Source organism: Equus asinus, chromosome 8 (assembly GCF_041296235.1).
Source record: "Equus asinus isolate D_3611 breed Donkey chromosome 8, EquAss-T2T_v2, whole genome shotgun sequence".
Taxonomy (NCBI): domain Eukaryota; kingdom Metazoa; phylum Chordata; class Mammalia; order Perissodactyla; family Equidae; genus Equus; species Equus asinus.
The window spans coordinates 43,274,751-43,292,792 of NC_091797.1; the positions used below are offsets into that span (position 1 = coordinate 43,274,751).

Below are 18,042 nucleotides of genomic sequence, written 5' to 3' on the forward strand. Positions count from 1 at the left end.
TCCACTCTCTGTAATTTAGCATTTTCCCTAATCATCCTTCTCTCCTGACAGCGTTTGCTTCATTCTCTTTGATTACATTATGTCTTGAATCAGACTCTTTCATACCACTAGCATTTTGAGTTAACCCCTCCCTAGATTACGAGGCCATGTTTATATTCCCAGTATGGTATGTTCTCGGTATTTGTAATTTCATTATCTCATTCCTAATATAGCAGCTTCTTTTCTCCCAGCATTGGACATATAGTAGATTTGTATTTTTATGTCTTTTAGATGAGAAGTCTGGACCTAAAGCCAACAAATCAACAGTAAAGCAGCAGGACATTTTCAACGAAGGTTCATTCCAAGGAATAAAGATGGAAGAAATTACAAAGAGAAAGTCTGTATTGGGAGAAACCTGGAAATCTAGAGGCCAGTTTAAGAATCAGCACCTAAACCAGGAGAATTATCTGGGACAAGATATACTCACCTGCATGGAAATTCCTGCCAAAGAAAGAGATATAGAGTCTAATGAATTTGGAAAAGGTTTCAGTATAAGATCAGTAGTTGTTTTGGAGCAGAATGATCCTGTAGGAGAGTGTTGTCATGAATATGGTACACCTGGAAAAATATTCCAACAAAACTCAGATTTAATTAGACAGAAGAAGTGTGATGGAAAGAAACCTTGTAAATGTAGTGAATGTGGGAAAACCTTCAGAGACCACACTACTCTTATTCAGCATCAAAGAACTCATACTGGAGAGCGACCCTATAAATGTAATGAATGTGGAAAGAGGTTTAACCAGAGTTCCCACTTAACAAACCATCAGAAGACTCATACAGGAGAAAAGCCCTACAAATGCAATGAATGTGGGAAGGCCTTCAGTTATTGCTCAGTCCTTATTCAACATCAGAGAATTCATAGTGGGGAGAGACCTTATGAGTGCGTTGAATGTGGCAAGACATTCAGTCGTAGTACATACCTTACTCAGCATCAAAGAATTCACACTGGTGAGAAACCCTATAAATGTCTCGAATGTGGGAAGGCTTTTAGCCAGAGCACACATCTTACTCTACATCAGAGAATTCATACTGGAGAGAAACCTTATGAATGCAATGAATGTGGTAAAACCTTTAGTCAGAGTGCACATCTTACTCAACATCAAAGAATTCATACAGGAGAAAAGCCCTATGAATGTAATGAATGTGGGAAAACCTTCAGTGATCACTCAGCTCTTATTCGACATCATATTGTCCATACTGGCGAGAAACCTTATGAATGTAATGACTGTGGGAAAGCTTTCAGTTACTGTTCAGACCTTATTCAACATCAAAGAATGCATACTGGAGAGAAACCATACAGATGCAATGAATGTGGGAGTTCCTTTAGTGATTGTTCAGCCCTTATTCAGCATCAAAGAACTCACACTGGAGAGAAGCCCTACGAGTGTAATGAATGTGGGAAAGCTTTTGGTAACTACTCAGCTCTTATTCGACATCAAAGAATTCATACTGGAGAGAAACCCTATGAATGTAAGGAATGTGGAAAAGCCTTCAGCAGAAGTACATACCTTACTCAACATCAGAGAAGTCATACAGGAGAGAAACCATATAAATGTAATGAATGTGAGAAAAGTTTCACCCAGAGTTCATTCCTTACTCAACACATGAGAGTTCATACTGGAGAAAAACCCTACAAATGTATTGAATGTGGGAAAGCTTTTAGTGACCGCTCAGGGCATATTCAGCATCAGAGAACTCACACTGGAGAGAAGCCCTATGAATGTAATGATTGTGGGAAAGCTTTCAGTTTCTGTTCAGCTCTTATTCAGCATAAGAGAGTTCATACTGGGGAGAAGCCCTATAAATGCAATGACTGTGGAAAAGCCTTCAGTGATCGGTCAGCACTTATTCAACATCAGAGAACTCACACTGGAGAAAAGCCCTATAAATGTAATGTATGTGGAAAAGCCTTCAGTCAGAGTACAAACCTCACAAATCACCAGAAAACTCATACTAGTGAAAAATCTTATAAATGTAATGAATGTGGGAAAGCTTTTAGTTACTGTTCAGGCCTTATTCAACATCAGATGACTCATAGTGGAGAGAAACCTTATGAATGCAGTAAATGTGGGAAAGCCTTCAGCTGGAGGACAGACCATAAAAAACATCAGAAAACTCATACTGAAGAGAAACTCTACAAATGTAATGAGTGTGGGAAAGCCTTTAGCCAGAGCACATATCTTACAAAACACCAGAAAATTCATAGTTGAGAGAAAGCAAATACACATACTGAATGTAGGAAAACCTTCAGACAAAACTCTTCTGTTCCGCATGAAAAACCTCACACTGGAGAGAAGTCCTCTGAATACCTTGGGAGTTTGGCCAGTATGGTGACTCTTCCCAAGGAAACAGAAGCAGGATCTTGAAAACTGTCAGCTACCTAGAGTGGCCACATGGCTTAGTGGAAAGAGCACAATTCTGAGTTTTAGAAGTCCTGGACTCTAATTTCAGCTCTCTTACTAACTAGGTCTAGTACTTACTTCAGGGTAAGTTACTTTACCTCTTTAGACCTTAATTTATTCATCTGAAAAATTGGAATGCCTGATTAATCTTTAAGATTCACATTTATTTTATTTACTACTAGTGCAGGCTTTTATAGATGTGATTCTTAATTTGTGACTTATTTATAATAAATACATCAGGTGTGATTCACAGTGTGAGCATGTAGTAGTCATTAAGGATTCAATAAAAATGTAGACCACATGCTATATATACTATTTATTACCTTTGCATTGGTTCTCCAAAGTTGAGCATATCATGAATATTGAAGAAAATTGAGAGATAAAATAGTATAAGTTCTATGAATTATTGCAGTGGGAAAGTTGAGATCTTTTCTTGGTTAAGAATCTGGTTGTTAGATAAAACCTTAGAAAAGAATGAACTAAAATGTTGGTAAAGGCTAGATTACCTAGAATCTGTCCAAACTTAGTCTTGAAATATAAACTTTCTCTACTAAGTTTAGTATGGTTGCCATCATGTCCCAGATGAAAAGGAACTAGAAAACATGTCTTGGGCAGGTTACCAAGAAAAGATGAAATTGGAAAGTTTGTTATTTCCATACCTAAATATATGAAGGCCAGGTGGATGAGAATAAATGCTGAGATCCAACACATCTAGAAAAGTCTATTGTTCTATTGTCTGACTTTTTCCTGTGACTACAGAGACAATGGCCTGAAAATATGAAGATTTACCCCAGAAACCTGTGATTTTATTGACCAGCTAGGGACAGAAAAAAGATAGAACTTATCCAATGTATGGTTTTGGAGACTCTTCTAGACTTACTGAATCTGGAGTTCATTTTGGTGTCCAAGAAGATTGTTCACACGTAAGGGTAGATTATTATGGACTTGCTACACAAGCTTTGAGAAAACCTGGACTTAAGGAAGTTGTGTTTAAGCCTGACTGAATTTATGTATCCTTCTAAGAACATGTGAAAGTCATGCTTTCTCATCAGAAAAATATGGGACAGATTTCATACAGTTTTGTGAGCAGTTACAATATATATATATAATACTGGTAGTTCTATAATCACATATATATTATACTAACAATAGTTCATTTGAAAGTGTAATGGAGAAGAGATTCTATTCACAATAGCTATAGAAATATAAAATATTTAGGAATGAATTTAGTAAGAAATATGTAAGACCAAAAATTCATTAAAAATTTTTTTATAGTGTGGCCCCGTGGCCGAGTGGTTAAGTTTGCGCGCTCTGCTGCAGGCGGCCCAGTGTTTCGTTGGTTCGAATCCTGGGTGCGGACATGGCACTGCTCATCAGACCACGCTGAGGCAGCGTCCCACATGCCACAACTAGAAGAACCCACAACGAAGAATACACAACTATGTACCCAGGGGCTTTGGGGAGAAAAAGGAAAAAATAAAATCTTTAAAAAAAATAAAATAAAAATAAAAAATAAAAAAATTTTTTTATAGTGACAATAAGTTAATCAGTACACGAGAAATGTATCATGTACCTGTAGGGGATGAGTGAATAAAATTGTTAGTTAAAATCATTAATTAGCAAATTTAATTTGAGGTTATTCTAAGTTTAATATGAAAGAAAAAAGGGATGAGAATGGGCAAAATATTTCCAAAATATAATAAAGCTGGGGTGGGGAGGTGTGCAAAAACAATTGATCCATAAAGCAGAAAAGAAGACTCTGAAACAGGCCCAGTACATAAAAGAATTTAGCATGTGAAATTCTTCATTATGAGTGGTTGGATAACTAATTCAGTAACAGTTTTCAGGCAAGTAGCTAACCTTTATAGTAAATAAATTTACCAAGTGGATTAAAGATCAAATGTAAAAATGAAACTATGAGAGAAACAAATATGTGTAGATAAATACCTAACTGATCTTGAGTTGTGGAAGCTTTCCAAACTGTTCACAAGAAACAATAGTTATTACTACCAAAAAAAAAAGCTAAAATTTGTGTTTCAACATACCTCAAAAAGTGAAAAAGCAAATGACGGATTAGGAAAAGAACTTTCTTGGTGGTATATGTGATGAAAAAAGGGTTAATATCTATTATATATGAGATTTTATGAAATAAAAAAAAGGAAAGGAAAACAAGGATATGACACAAAAGAAGAAATACAAGTAGCCAATAAAATGTGAAAAATAGCCGTATTTGTTTTCAGAGAATTGTGGATTAGAACAATTATTTATACATTTTTTGTTTCAACAAATTGACAAAGTACAAAAAATACAGTGTTATTCAATTTTGAAGGATGAATGCTCTAACCCAACCTTGAATACTATGTTTATTGGTACAGTATTTCTGGAGGCACTTTGACTCTATGTAACATGAGACTTAGGAATATATGTGTTGGTTAACCTAGTTAGGTTGGTTAACCGAAGTGGATATCACTTCTAGAAATGTATTCTAAGCAGCAGTCGTTGATGTGCACACACAGTTATCACCAAGGATTTCTATTTTAGCATTGTTACATGGATGAAAGGCTGGAAACAACCAATTTGTGTCAGACAATAAGAAACTGGCTACATCTGGAATATTTTGCAATCTTTAAAAATAATCTTATAGAAGAATATTTAGTGAAAACTAATTGATATGAAATAAAAAACAGGTAAAAACAGTAAGTACTATATATATCTTATGCACTAAGCATAAAAGGAAAATTGATCAATTTAATGACATTAAATTTATAAAATAAGAATAAGTGAAATTAAGAACTCTGTTCATCAAAAGACACTATAAAAGAATGAATCTAAGTCACAGAATAGGAGAAGGCATTTGCCACATAAATAACTTACACAGACTAGCATGAAAATGCAGAATCTATAAAGACCTTCTATGACAGAGAGAGTGAGCCAGGCAGAAGATGCTTTGTCTTTTCTGATTTACCCTGAAATGTCAGGCATAGTATCACTTCTGCTTCATTCTGTTAGAAGTGAGTCACTAAGTCTAGCCCATAGTCAAGGAGATAGGATTTAGAATCCACCTTTTTTTTTTTTTTTCAAAGATTGGCACCTGAGCTCACAACGGTTGCCAATCTTTTTTTTTTTTTCCTATATTTTCTCCCCACGTCACCCCAGTACATAGTTGAATATTTTAGTTGTGGGTCCTTCTAGTTGTGGCATGTGGGACACCACCTCAGTGTGGCCTGTTGAGCGGTGCCGTGTTTGCCCACAGGATCCGAACCAGCGAAGTGGAGCACATGAACTTAACCACTCGCCCATCGGGCCGGCCCCTAGAATCCACCTTTTGATGAGAGGAGTGCTGAAGAATTTGTGGGCGTATTTTAAAAGAACTACAGCAATCAGTTTTTATAGAAATGAGGAAAATGCTAATTAATCCTAGATGCTACTGATCTTCCATCAGAATTGCTAAAATTAAAAAGACGAGAAGCACTAATTATTGACAAGGATGTGAAGTCATAACTTTCATCGCCACTATTGAAAGTTTAAACTGATATAACTACTTGAGAAAACAGTTGGACTTTATCTAGTAAATTGAAGACATACATACTCTATTATCCTAGATATGTACCCAAGACAACTGTGCACACGTACACCAACAGATCTGTGTAAGAATATTCATAGTATTGTCGTTTGTAAAGGCAAGAATTGGAAACAACCTGAGTGAACATTTATGGTAAATTAGAAAAATAATGTTTAATACTATTCAACAATAAACAACAGGTCAGAGCTACAGCAACAATACGGATGAATCTTACCAACATAATTGTGTGAAAAGAAGTCACAAAGGAAACATTTAGTATGATTATACTTATATGAATTTCAAAACCAGAACAAATAATAATATTTAGGCATGTATATGTGTGTGGTAAATGCATTAGGAATATAAAGAAATGATTACCATTGAAGTCAAGACTGGTTTTCTGGGGGAATAAGGAGAGTGTGGAAGACAGAGGTTGTGAATGGAAGGGACATATAGAGGGTTGCCTGAGTGCCAGCAATGCTCTATTTTTTTTGTCGTGAGTAATGGCTAAATGAGTATTCACTGTATAATTACTTGTTAAGCTATAGATACAGATTTTATTTACCTCTCTGTGTCTGACATTTTACAATAAAAATGTAAAACAAAACAGATAAGAAGCTTTCTATGTATTGATGTGTAAAGATTTCCAAAATATATCGTGAAGTATGAAAAGCAAGGCCCAGAACATTTGAATCTCTATATTTACATACTAGTGGATAAAGAAACTCCAGAAGAAGAGGTAAGAAATTAATAATAATAGAACCTGTGGAAGATGGAGGACAGAGTGGAAATCAGGTAGGCGGGTGACAGAGATGGGAGGGAAACTTCTCTGGAGAACTATTTATACTTCTCTTGAACTCTGTGAGTGTATTACCTTTTCAAAATACTAAATAAACAAATCTCTTAAAGCAGTATTCAGAAGCCTCACAGGAAAGTGTGTCTTCTTTAGAACAGATTCTCCTTCCCCCGGAGTCTCCTGTGTTATCTTCATCTTTAGGCACCAGTAGCTCAGGAGTCAGTTTATTCCTGGACAGCCTGAAGCTTTGGAAAGGGGAAGAACTAATGGCTACACAGATGAACATCTGCCGCTCTCCGGATGGTACTGGAAGTCTCAGGTGCTTAGTCCTACTGCAGGGTCAAGCTTTTAACTTCTTGCACAAGCATGAACCAGCATGGTGGATCACGTGATTAAACAGAAGACCCATGATTAGCAACTCCATCAGGTTTATACACACAACCACAACAGAGAGCTGTAGAAACAGAATCTAGAACATTTACCTATGAATAGACCATTCCTGTACCCTTTCAGGGTTAAACTCTTGAAATTTGCTTACACATCTACCTGTGGAAAAACATTGAGTGCTCCCTATGTACTCCAGTAGGGCATTCATTCAACATTTATTCAACAAAGTATTGAGTAGCTGCTATATTGTAAGTGAAGAAAAGTGAGGCCATCTTGTTTCGCTAAATGGCCTCCTCTGTGTGACTAATCGCTGCTCTGCACATACTATAAAAAGTTCACATTTTCTTCTGATGTATGGCTTCTGCTTATGTGTATACTCCCTGAGAGTTTGATAAATTAAAACTTTGTTCTATGAATTTCTCTCCAGTTACAGGCTGACCACAGGAGGGAAACACACTTACAAGGTATCCATCAGAGCTGACAGAAGAATGGAACAATAAAAGACCCTGGAATCTGTCATGCCTGAATGAAATCCCCTCCTAACTGCTCATTTTCCCTGTGTAACTACTTCAAGATTCTGCAATTTTTGAAGACGGGTTTTTTTTTGAGACATCAGTCTGCCATCTTCCTGATTATGCCGGCTAATCAAATTAAAACTTCCTTTCTTGATCCCTGACTCCTTGTGATTGATTGGCTCAGATCATGGAGAGCAGAGCCAGCCCATTGCTTGGTATCAATATGACATGTACTCCTCTAGATACTAGAGCTATAGCTATGAACACAGTGGGCAAAAATCTCTGTCCTCACGGAGTTTGCATTCCAGTGGGAAATGCAGACAAATGAAATGAATAAGTAAAATAGTATAATAACTAATGAAAAATAGCAGGAAAGATAATAGGGATGGCTGGTTTTTTAAAAAGTATTTTCTAATTTTAAATATGTTGAACAGTTAAGCCTTCACTGAGGAAGTGGTATTTGACCAAAGACCTGAAGGATATAAGGAAATGAGTTAAGCATATATTTGGGAAAAGTTGTTTCCAGGCAGAGGAATCAGCAAGTACAAAGGCCTGAGGCAGGAGGATGCCTGACTTGTTGGAGGAAGAGCAAGGAGGCTGGTGCTGGCTAGAGAGGAAAGGAGGAGAGAGGAGAGGGGAGGGCTCTTACAGCCCACTAGAAGCACTTTGGCTTTTATACTGGATGAGAGAAGAACCCTTGAGAGGTTTGCACTACTGCTGTGTCTAGACTAGACAGGGACAAGGATAAATAAAAAACAGGGAGACCAGTGAAGCGTCTATTGCAAAAATCTAGGTGAGAAGTGATAGTAGATTTTCTAGTGTGCTAGCAATGGAAATAGTAAGAAAAACAGCTGGATTATGGATATATTTTGAAGGTGGAATTGATAGATGGGACGTAGGATCTAAGCAAAAAGGATTTACAGATGACGGCACAGAAGGAGCAGTTGTTTACGGAGGTGGGGAAGATTGGTGAGGAGCAAATTTGGGAGGAAGATTAGTAGCTCAGTTTTTGACAATAAGTATAAAATACTTGTTGAGAAAGCAGTTGCATATGTGAATCTAGGGTTTCATGGAGCAGTCCAAGATGGAAAGAGATATTTGCATTTACACGGTATTTAAAGACGCAGCCTTGAGCATGCTAAGGTTTAGGGAAAGATTATACAAGGGATAGTTATAATATGTCATAAGTGCTATTAATAGAATTGAAATAATCTCAGGAACCCTGGGTGTATTCCAGGAGCTACTAAACCAGTCTTGAGGAGTCAGCAAAAGCCTCCAGATGGAAGTAACAGAAAATGTCTGACCTGAGATCCAAAGGACTAGTAGGAACTGGGAAATGGGAAAAGGGGAAAGAATTCCAGAGGAAATGCAACTGCAAATCCAAAAACAAGAGATGACATGAAACAATGTGGAATTTCACTGTCCCTTTCCACTCCAACTCCTCTGTCATACCCTCCTGTTGGAGGAGAGACTACAGACGTTTAGGGGAAGTTAAATGGAGAGATTTAAAATTTGGATTTGGTGAGTAATATTTATGTGGCTTCTAATCATTTCTATGTGGAGTAAAGTTGTTATTGAACATCTAGTGGTATAATTTCTGGCATATACAGTGCAGAGGCAGCTTCAAACGACAGGAGCCTTCATGTACAGAGACTTCCAAAAGCCCTATTTCCCAAGATAAGTCCCGGGAACAAAAATCTTGTTTTCAGACACAGCAACTCCTGGTCCCTGTCAAAATGGACCCAAAAGTTATCCAGTAGGAAATGGAATTCTGAAAGTCTGGCTCCCTTGCAGGTAAAGAAAAAGCTTTGATACCAGCTGGTTAAAACATCGCTGCCCTGGAGGCAGGGGTGTTAATTCCACACATCCTCAGGTTTTTCTCAAGTGAGAGTTTCCTCAGGGCTTTGCTCTGCGGGCTCTTCCTGGGCTCCCTCTGCAGTTCCCCCTCAAGCCCAGAAAGGCGTTTGAAGAAGAGGGTTCAGAGGTTGGAGCTTTGGCCGATTGGGAAAGCGCAGACTTGCAAGCACTGCTGGAACCATCTGGTTCTCAAGGGGGCTGATTTTAAAGAGGCCAAGAAAAGGGAGGAGCGAGCAAGGAAGAAGGAAGGAAAAAGATGGATGCGGAGGAAAAATATGAAACCATTCTCCTGTTGGAGAAAAACTAATTGCGATAATGGAATTGAATATTAGCGGGGGAACATCAGTTTATAAGCAGAGTAGCACAGCGGAAGCCTGCTGGATCGGTAACCCAGATAGCAATGAATTAAGACCATCATTAATTCTAAATTTATAGCAACTTCATTGCTAAGCTGTATTCAAACAGTTGAACTAAATCTAGATCTTATATATTTAACCTTTCCTAAGGAAAAATCTTTCTAAAATTTGCCTCTCTGAGACTTAGTCTGCCATAGAAGTGTGGCACATAAGTTCAAGGAAAAAATCTCACCTTTCTGCTTGATAAATTAAGACATTTCTGATAAATTAAGGCTCAGTTGACGGTGGCATATTGCCCCAAGGGTGTAAAAATGCTTTCCTCTAGGTTTCTTGACATGGAAACAATTGGAAATACTGAGTCAGAGACACCTCTTTCAATGGAGGTGGTCTCTATATGATTTCATGGAGGAGGCGGAATGACAATTCCACATTTCCTTCCATTACAACTTCCAGTAAAGGGTTTTTCAAATTCTTATCCATTATTCTGCCTTAATGATTATGTGCTACAAGTAGATGCAAAAGTAACACAATCCACGAGAAATATTTTTAACAGAGATTTGGGGCCACAGGAAAGAACAACATCAGATTTCAATATTTATACCAGTACTTGGCACAGAGAAGTATGGTAGGAAGATTTGAAAGACTACAAAATGATGTTGTATTGGGATAAAATTCTATGGGAAATATGGAATCAAAATAACGAAATCAAGGAGATAAAGGATCATTGTAAAATCTTCCACAGAGAGGGGCCTCTCTCTCACCCTCTCTCAAGGGATGTTGCTAAGTATTAAATTACTGTAGTTTTTAGATTCTTTTGATGTAAGTCACTATATCCTTCAGAAGAATTTAAACTTATGAAGAAAAATGTTAGATGTCCAGTGAAAACATGTGATAGGGAATACCAAGTTTGCCAAAATTATTTTAGGAGGTTAAAAAAATCCCCAAAGCAGTGAAATGTACAGAGTAGGTCCACCACAGTCACCACATGACATTTCCCTCCTTTTTAATGACTTGATTTTTTTCCTTGGACTAAGAAAAACATTGGTAGACTTTACCAAATTTGGCAAATTCTTACCATTGTTCTCCACTGGTTGCTTTCACTTTTCTCTCCTTGTTTTGTTTTTTTTTTTAAATTTTTTTGTTGTTCCTTATGTCTTTTTTGGGTTATTTCTTGGTGCCCAGTAACTAAGGGCTAACAGACATAACTAAGCATTCCATAAATATTTATTGGGAGCAATCAGTTGGTTTTTTTAAATTTCCCATTCTATAACTGTACAGAAAACAGAAACAAGTGCTGGGTAAGTTGACTGTGGAGGTTAAAAATCTGCTCAGTTGCTTTTCCTGAGTGCAAGAATGCATGTGCCACACCGTTGAACTGAAAAAGTCATTAATCCTATTTCTGTCCATGGCTATGCCATACCCCTGGAGCCTGGGTAGCTCAGTTGGTAGAGCATCAGACTTTTAATCTGAGGGTCCAGGGTTCAAGTCCCTGTCCAGGCGCTGGGGTGTGCTATTCCCTTGGTCCAAAAGATACTTAATTCTCATCTGCTGAAGACAGAAATTTGGGTTAAAGTTTGAAGACTTTTACCTGTATGGAGTGAGTAAATGCCAAGTCAGTTACTTTAACCAGTAGCTGAGATTTGCTATCCTATTCCAAGCAGAAGATGACTTTAGCAGTTTTTAATAATGGAGATTTCCTGAGTAACACAGTACAAAGGCTTACGGCCCATGAAATATAAGAAAGCTATCCTTCTAGATAAGTGTGTTTTAGAAAAGGAACAAGAAACTGTATTTATTGAGTAAAGTATTCACTGCGTCAGAACCCAGGACTTTTAGATTTTCAGTTCTTCACTCTTACAACTGAACTACATAACGGATGAGGAAAGCTCTCCACCAAACCATGGTAATGTCACATTCTGATGATAAACACACATGGTAGGGAGTTACATGACAAATACTGCAGTATGGTCTTTAGGCGAAATACTCACCCTACCCAGAAATAGCAGGACACTTTAACATTCAGTTCCACAGTTTTGGCCAATTGTTTGCTGATGGTGCAGTTGATTGCTCAGTGGATTGCATTTTTCTTTAGAAATATGCATTTCCCCTCTCTCTTTGCCAAAGAATTGTACTTCCCATTCCATTTGAAGGTTATATGATGATCTACATAGAAAATCATAAGGAACCTAAAAACAAACAAACAAAAAACTTCCTAGAACTACTAAGAATGTTCAGTAGAGTCACAGAATACAAGATCAAAACAGAAAAATCCATAGTATTTCTATATACTAGCAATAAACCCGTGGGCGCCAGAATTAAAATACAGTACCATTTACATTGCTAGAAAAAGACAGAAAGAAAGAAAAACTTAGATGCAAATCTACCCGAACATGTACATGCTGAAAACTACAAAACTACACAACGCTGATGAAAGGAATCAAAGACCTAAGTAAATGGAGAGATATTCTGTGTTCATTGATAGGAAGACTCAACATAGTAGAGATATCAGCTCTCCTCAAAATGGTATACAGGTTTAAGACAATTCCTATCAAAATCTAGTAAGATGTTTTTGTAGATTTAGACATGACTATTCTAAAATTTATATGTAAAGGCAAATGAGTTAGAATACCTAAAATGACTCTGAAAAAGAGGAAGAGGGGCCGGCCCCGTGGCCGAGTGGTTAAGTTTGTGTGCTCTGCTTCAGCTGCCCAGAGTTTCGCCAGTTCGGATCGTGGGTGCAGACCTAGCACTGCTCATCAAGCCACGCTGAGGCAGCGGCCCACATAGCACAGCTAGAAGGACCTGTAGCTAGAATATACAATTATGTACTGGGGGACTTTGGGGAGAAGAAAGAAAAAAAGAGAAAGATTGGCCGCAGATGTAAGCTCAGGGCCATTTTTTTTTTTAAAGAGGAAAAAGTGTAAAAAGTCTCTCATGATTTCAAGACTTATTCTACTGCCACAGTAATTAAAAAAATGTGCATTATTGGCGGAGGGATAGACAGATAAGTCAATGAAACAGCATAGAGAACCCAGAAATCACATATAAGTATAGCTAAGTTATTTTTGACAAAAACGCAAAAGCAATTCAGCAGAGGAAGGAAAGTCTTAGTCTTTTAAAAAAAATAGTGGTGGAACAATTGGATATCCACAGGCAAAAAACGTGAACCTCAACCTAAACCTCACACTTTATTAAAGAAATTAACTGAAAACAGTTCATAGATTTAAAATAAAATATAAAACTTTTAGAAGAAAAAAGTATAAGAGAAAATTTGTAGGACCAAATTGTGCTGCTGCACAATCTCCCACTCAGAAGTGACTGGACAGTGGTGAAAAGAAATCCTCCCAGTGGGTAGAGCTTTAGATGGTTCATTTGATCATCCACTTTATATGGAGAGAGGAGAGGCCTAAGGTAAGGCTGGATATGGAACCCTAGGCAGTAGGGAATGGTTGTCTGGATGGTCGGGAATCTGAAAAGAGCAAGATTTGAAGATTAGAGACCAGAAGAGTGGGGAAAGTCATGTGGACTGATTTATGGGAACTGTCACAATGCTGAGGATCTTTTTGTCATATATTAATGCCTACCAGATAAACCTCTACTTCAGAACAGGCACTAACAATCAGGTGGACAGATCGACTCATCCTGTAGATGTCATCACCTTTAGGTTTCAATAAATAGGAATTTGTATTATAAAAAAATGAAGAAAGGTGTTTACCCTCCTTTATTTTGGTGGGGGCTTAAGTGTGGTGAGTCATGTCTCTAAGTATCTCAAATGATCCCAGATATCTTAAGATGCAAATTTCCCATATACAAATATCCAGCTGATGCTAGAAAGCCATAAACCACAGCTGACAAAAGTAAATGCTGAATGAACGGAGTAACGTTTCAAACTACTGTACTGTGACAACAAACACAACAAAGGAAGGTGAGAATTACTGATCCTAGAAGAAGTGTAAGGGGAACTCAATATACAAATCTCTTTGAAGCATATACAGAAAACAAGGGCAGGTGCATCTATGCAAAGCCTTTAGAGCCATTGGTCCTGACATTTGAATGAAGGCTTGAGGGAAGCCGTGGAGTAAATCCTACACACATCTAGGTAAGTATTTTCCAAGCAGAGAGAACCACATGAGAACAATATGTTGGATGAGGTAAAATAGAGGAATAAAAAAATTATTGGAGCAAAATATGCTCCAAGAGATGAGGACCAATATCTACTTAACCACACGGGCAAGAATTCTTCAGCAGATGAGAGGAACAAGAAACCACCTCACAAGTGTGGGACAGAGGTGGAAAAAACTGAATCCAAGAGGACTGTTTAGACCAAGTGTGATTTTCCTTCGCCCACTGCAGGAATCAACACAGATAGGGGCAGATGGAGTGTAGCCCCTGGAGAGTTAACGTGTTTACTGTGTGATATCAAAAATGGCTGGTGGCATTAGAATACTCCTTTCAGTCTTTGACTACTGGTCCTACCATTAGGGAAAGGTCACTGTGTTCTACCCCATTATCTGACTCTAGAAGGACAAACCATTTCTAATACCATTATATAGGTAATAGTGTTTTTCAAATCGCTTTGTGACTCAGAAGTGAATGAGTGTGAAATCAATGTAAAAGAAAAGGTCATTATTAGTGTTTTAATAAATGAAACAGAATGTAGTGGGAATAGGAAATATCAGAATAAGCCCCACGTAGTAAAATATTGTTTTGTGGAGTTTGGCTTCTCTCTTTCCCTCTATATATAGGTAGATAGATACAGATGTAGATATAGATATAGGTAGATAGGTAGGTAGATTCAGATAGATATATCTCTCTATATAGACATATATATAGATGTTTGCATATTGTATTGAGTTTTGATTTAAAATGTATTTCTGACTCTGGATTGCAGTCAGAAAAGTTTGAAGAAAGACTGACTTTTGAGAGGATACAATTTGAAGATCGCAGCATCTGCTTGAGAGGACAAAGATCTGGGAGGACAAATGCCCAAAAGGAATAATCGAGTTTCACTTTCCTTGGATTCAGAATATCCCTGAAGACTTAAGAGAAACACATTGCCTGTCGTCTGGTTACTGTCTGTGGGCTCCCTTCCCCTTCACGTGAAGTCTGGGGAAAATATATCAAAATTCAAGAACACTCTTGTCCCAGTCTTGGTAAGGAAATCTTCGCTGAACAGAACATCCATCCCACCTGGACTGCCTTAAGAAGGCCCACATAAACGCTGTTTCAAGTGAGGGCCTCCGTGTTGGAAACGCTGAAAGCCTGAAATTGTCTGGAAGGTGGCAAACGATGTTTCTCTCTCAGCCTGTCTCCCCTGCTGCCCTGGGACCAGGGGACCCAGCTACCGGAGCTGCGCCATCGCGGTGCGCGCCCCAGCTCTGCTCCGGTGGGGCTGTGAGCACGGCTGGGAACTGGAGGAGGGTCCTCAGCTGTGCGAGCAACCTTCGCTCGCCCGTGTACCATGAAAGAAAATGCTGCAGAGGCTGTTCCTTAAGTTCCATTGTGGACAGGGAAATGGAGTAAAAAGAGAGAGCAGCAAACAAACAAACCCTAGCATGCAACCCATGGCCTAGCCGTGTGACTGAATGAACACATTACGCTCATCATCCAAAAGCTTACATTACTGAAGATAAAAGGTTTACAACATCCCGGATGAGCCCTATCTAGCGTCATCACAGAGGCAGCTGCAATCCAGAGCTGGTGTTCAGGGACTTCCTAAAGGTTCTGCTCTCTGATAGAAGCCACGAGAAAAGGAAGGTCCTATCTTTATTAGTTTAGTTTTTTTTATTATTATTTCCTTGGGTTTTTTGTTTTATTTATTTTATTTTTATGTCAAAACGGCCCCAAACGAGATCCAATAGAAATTGAGGTCGCCATGTAATAAGTTGAGCAATAAATTTGGTTTATTCTCTCTGTTCCAGGGGCACCGTCCTCGTGAAAATCTTGTGCCCTTGCAAGCAAATAAAAACCTCTCTTTTATCCAAACGATGTTTATGAGATTTTTTTTTGCAGGAAACAAACAAGACGGTTAACACGATTCCTCTCCAGTGGGGGCAGGGTTGGCTCCAGGACTCCTCAGATCTTGCCCGAGAAGGGTTCACCAGAGTTTTATTCCGCGTGCTCTTCCTCGGCTCTCCCTGAGCAAGGAGCGGCTCCTGGAAGAAAAAAAAAAAAGAAATCCGAGTTTGGACACTCCGGCAGGTTAGAAAAGCGCAGTCCTGGACCCACTGGTTGTGGAGGAGTGGATCTCCGACTTGCCTGGGAGAGAGAGGGGCGGCGAAAACGTTCAAAAGGAAAGGGACGGAAAAGATAAAGAATGCTTTCTCTGCGCGGGAAAGGTGATCTGGATCATTGAAATGAAAAACAGGGAAAAAGCAAAAATGGCTAGCAGAGTGGCGCAGCGGAAGCGTGCTGGGCCCATAACCCAGAGGTCGATGGATCGAAACCATCCTCTGCTATGGGGTCTTTTTTTTCTTAAACACTTATTCCTTGCTAAGTTTTATTCCAACTAGGCTGTGAGTAAAAAGATAAAATCAGTTTCTATGTATAGTTCATATTTATCTCTTCCATGTGTAATCAATCTTAAAATTCACCTGTCTGAGAATCCTTCTCCAATTTGCGTTCTTCTTTTCCACCTTCCTTTGAAATGCCGTTTTCCCACTAGACAATTCCTAAACTCTTCTTCCTACCTGAAGTGGCACACTGCCCAGAATTGTAGAATTCCTTCCATCCCTGGCGTCCAACAAAAGGAAAATTGGAAATCTTCCTTCAGTTGAGGTAGTCTTGTACATCATACACCATTTCATGGAGAAAAACGAGGCAAATTCCACATTTACTTCTGTTAAATCTTCCAGTAAAGGGTTTTCAAATTTATTATCTACTTATGATGTTTTGATTGTGTATTACCAGTAAATGCAAATATAACTCAAACCCAAAGAATTAATTATAACACAGATTTGTGGTCCCATCAAATAGCAAAACCGGATTTCAATATTTACACATATATTTGGTGCAGACTAATATAATCGAATGATCAAGTAAAGACTTTAAGTGTAAACATTCATTATATTGGCATAAAATTCTGTGGAAATACAAATTCAAGGAGAAAGAAGATCGATATAAAATTTCCAAATGTCACAGAAGGGCGTGCTCTTCTGTTTTTTTAAAGGGATGTTGGCAGATATTAAATCACTATGGTTTTTAAAATCTATTTGATACAATAAAGGAATGTGATGCCATTGCTTAAAAAATATTTAAAAGTTTACAATATGCCAGTCAGTACAGTCTTTACATGTATCTGTTGAAAAATGTTAGGCGTCCATTAGAAAAATATATGAGGGTGTTCCAAGTTGGTAAAAATTCCTCTGGAAGGTAAAATCACCTAAAAACTAGTGGAGTTAAGGGCACAAAGGAGGATCGTACTCACCCAGGACATTCCCTTCCTTATGAATGATTTTTTCTTGCATCAATAAATATTTGGCAAAATGCAATAATTCTAACTACTGTTCTCCACTAATTGGTTTCCACTTCTCCTACTTTGTCATTATTTTTGTTTTTGTTTGTCACCAAAAGGTGACTAGTGAATGTATTAAGTATTAATAAATATTTACTGAAGACAATCAGTTGGTTCCACCTCTTGAGTCTCTCACCTTTTACAAACTGTGTGTAAATAAATAAGGATTGTTGTGTTGATGCTATTTACATTTCTTCTATATAGGCCAGCATGGCTTCTTAGACAGTGCAAACCAAACAAGTAACAGCTCACCAGTGAATACCAAGTAACGCTCAGAATACACGAATACACTTCTGTTCAATGAATTTGCCCTAAGGAATTTAAATCATTTCTTCAGCTATCGTTCCCGAGTCCAAGAATATATTTACAGTACCAATCAACAACAGTGATATTTGCTCAAACCATTTCTGGATATAAGTAAGAGGTTTTCCCTGGAGCCTGTGTGGCTTGGTTGGTAGAGCATCAGAACTTTGACTGGAGAATCAAGGATTCAAAGCCTTGTCCAGGTGTGACAGTATTTCCTCTCTTGGTGCACAAGGTTTGTTTCTATGTACTTGAAGGAATATACCTAAGGAACTATACTCAAGGTACCTCACATACACCTGGATGTAATTT

The 18,042-nt window shown here is 38.2% G+C and overlaps 1 protein-coding gene and 2 non-coding genes across 6 annotated transcripts in view; all 3 read left to right on the plus strand.

Annotated features, from left to right (window-relative positions):
• The window catches only part of LOC106827621 (zinc finger protein 184-like), a 29,119-nt gene extending 21,266 nt beyond the window's left edge, over positions 1-7,853 (plus strand). For 3 of the 4 annotated variants that reach the window (XM_070515452.1, XM_014835544.3, XM_070515451.1), the window contains one exon: positions 271-3,961. In XM_070515452.1, coding sequence (XP_070371553.1) covers positions 354-2,249 — 1,896 coding nt within the window. In that variant the 5' untranslated portion in view covers positions 271-353 and the 3' untranslated portion in view covers positions 2,250-3,961. Of the gene's footprint in view, positions 1-270; positions 3,962-7,613 lie in introns of those variants that run through there. The other variant, XR_011505143.1, reaches the window with a different exon arrangement.
• A 3,488-nt stretch (positions 7,854-11,341) lies between these two features.
• TRNAK-UUU (transfer RNA lysine (anticodon UUU)) lies at positions 11,342-11,414 on the plus strand. The gene has a single exon. It is a non-coding gene; the product is annotated as a tRNA-Lys (tRNA).
• A 4,886-nt stretch (positions 11,415-16,300) lies between these two features.
• Positions 16,301-16,372, plus strand: TRNAM-CAU (transfer RNA methionine (anticodon CAU)). The gene has a single exon. It is a non-coding gene; the product is annotated as a tRNA-Met (tRNA).
• Positions 16,373-18,042: the final 1,670 nt, after the last annotated feature.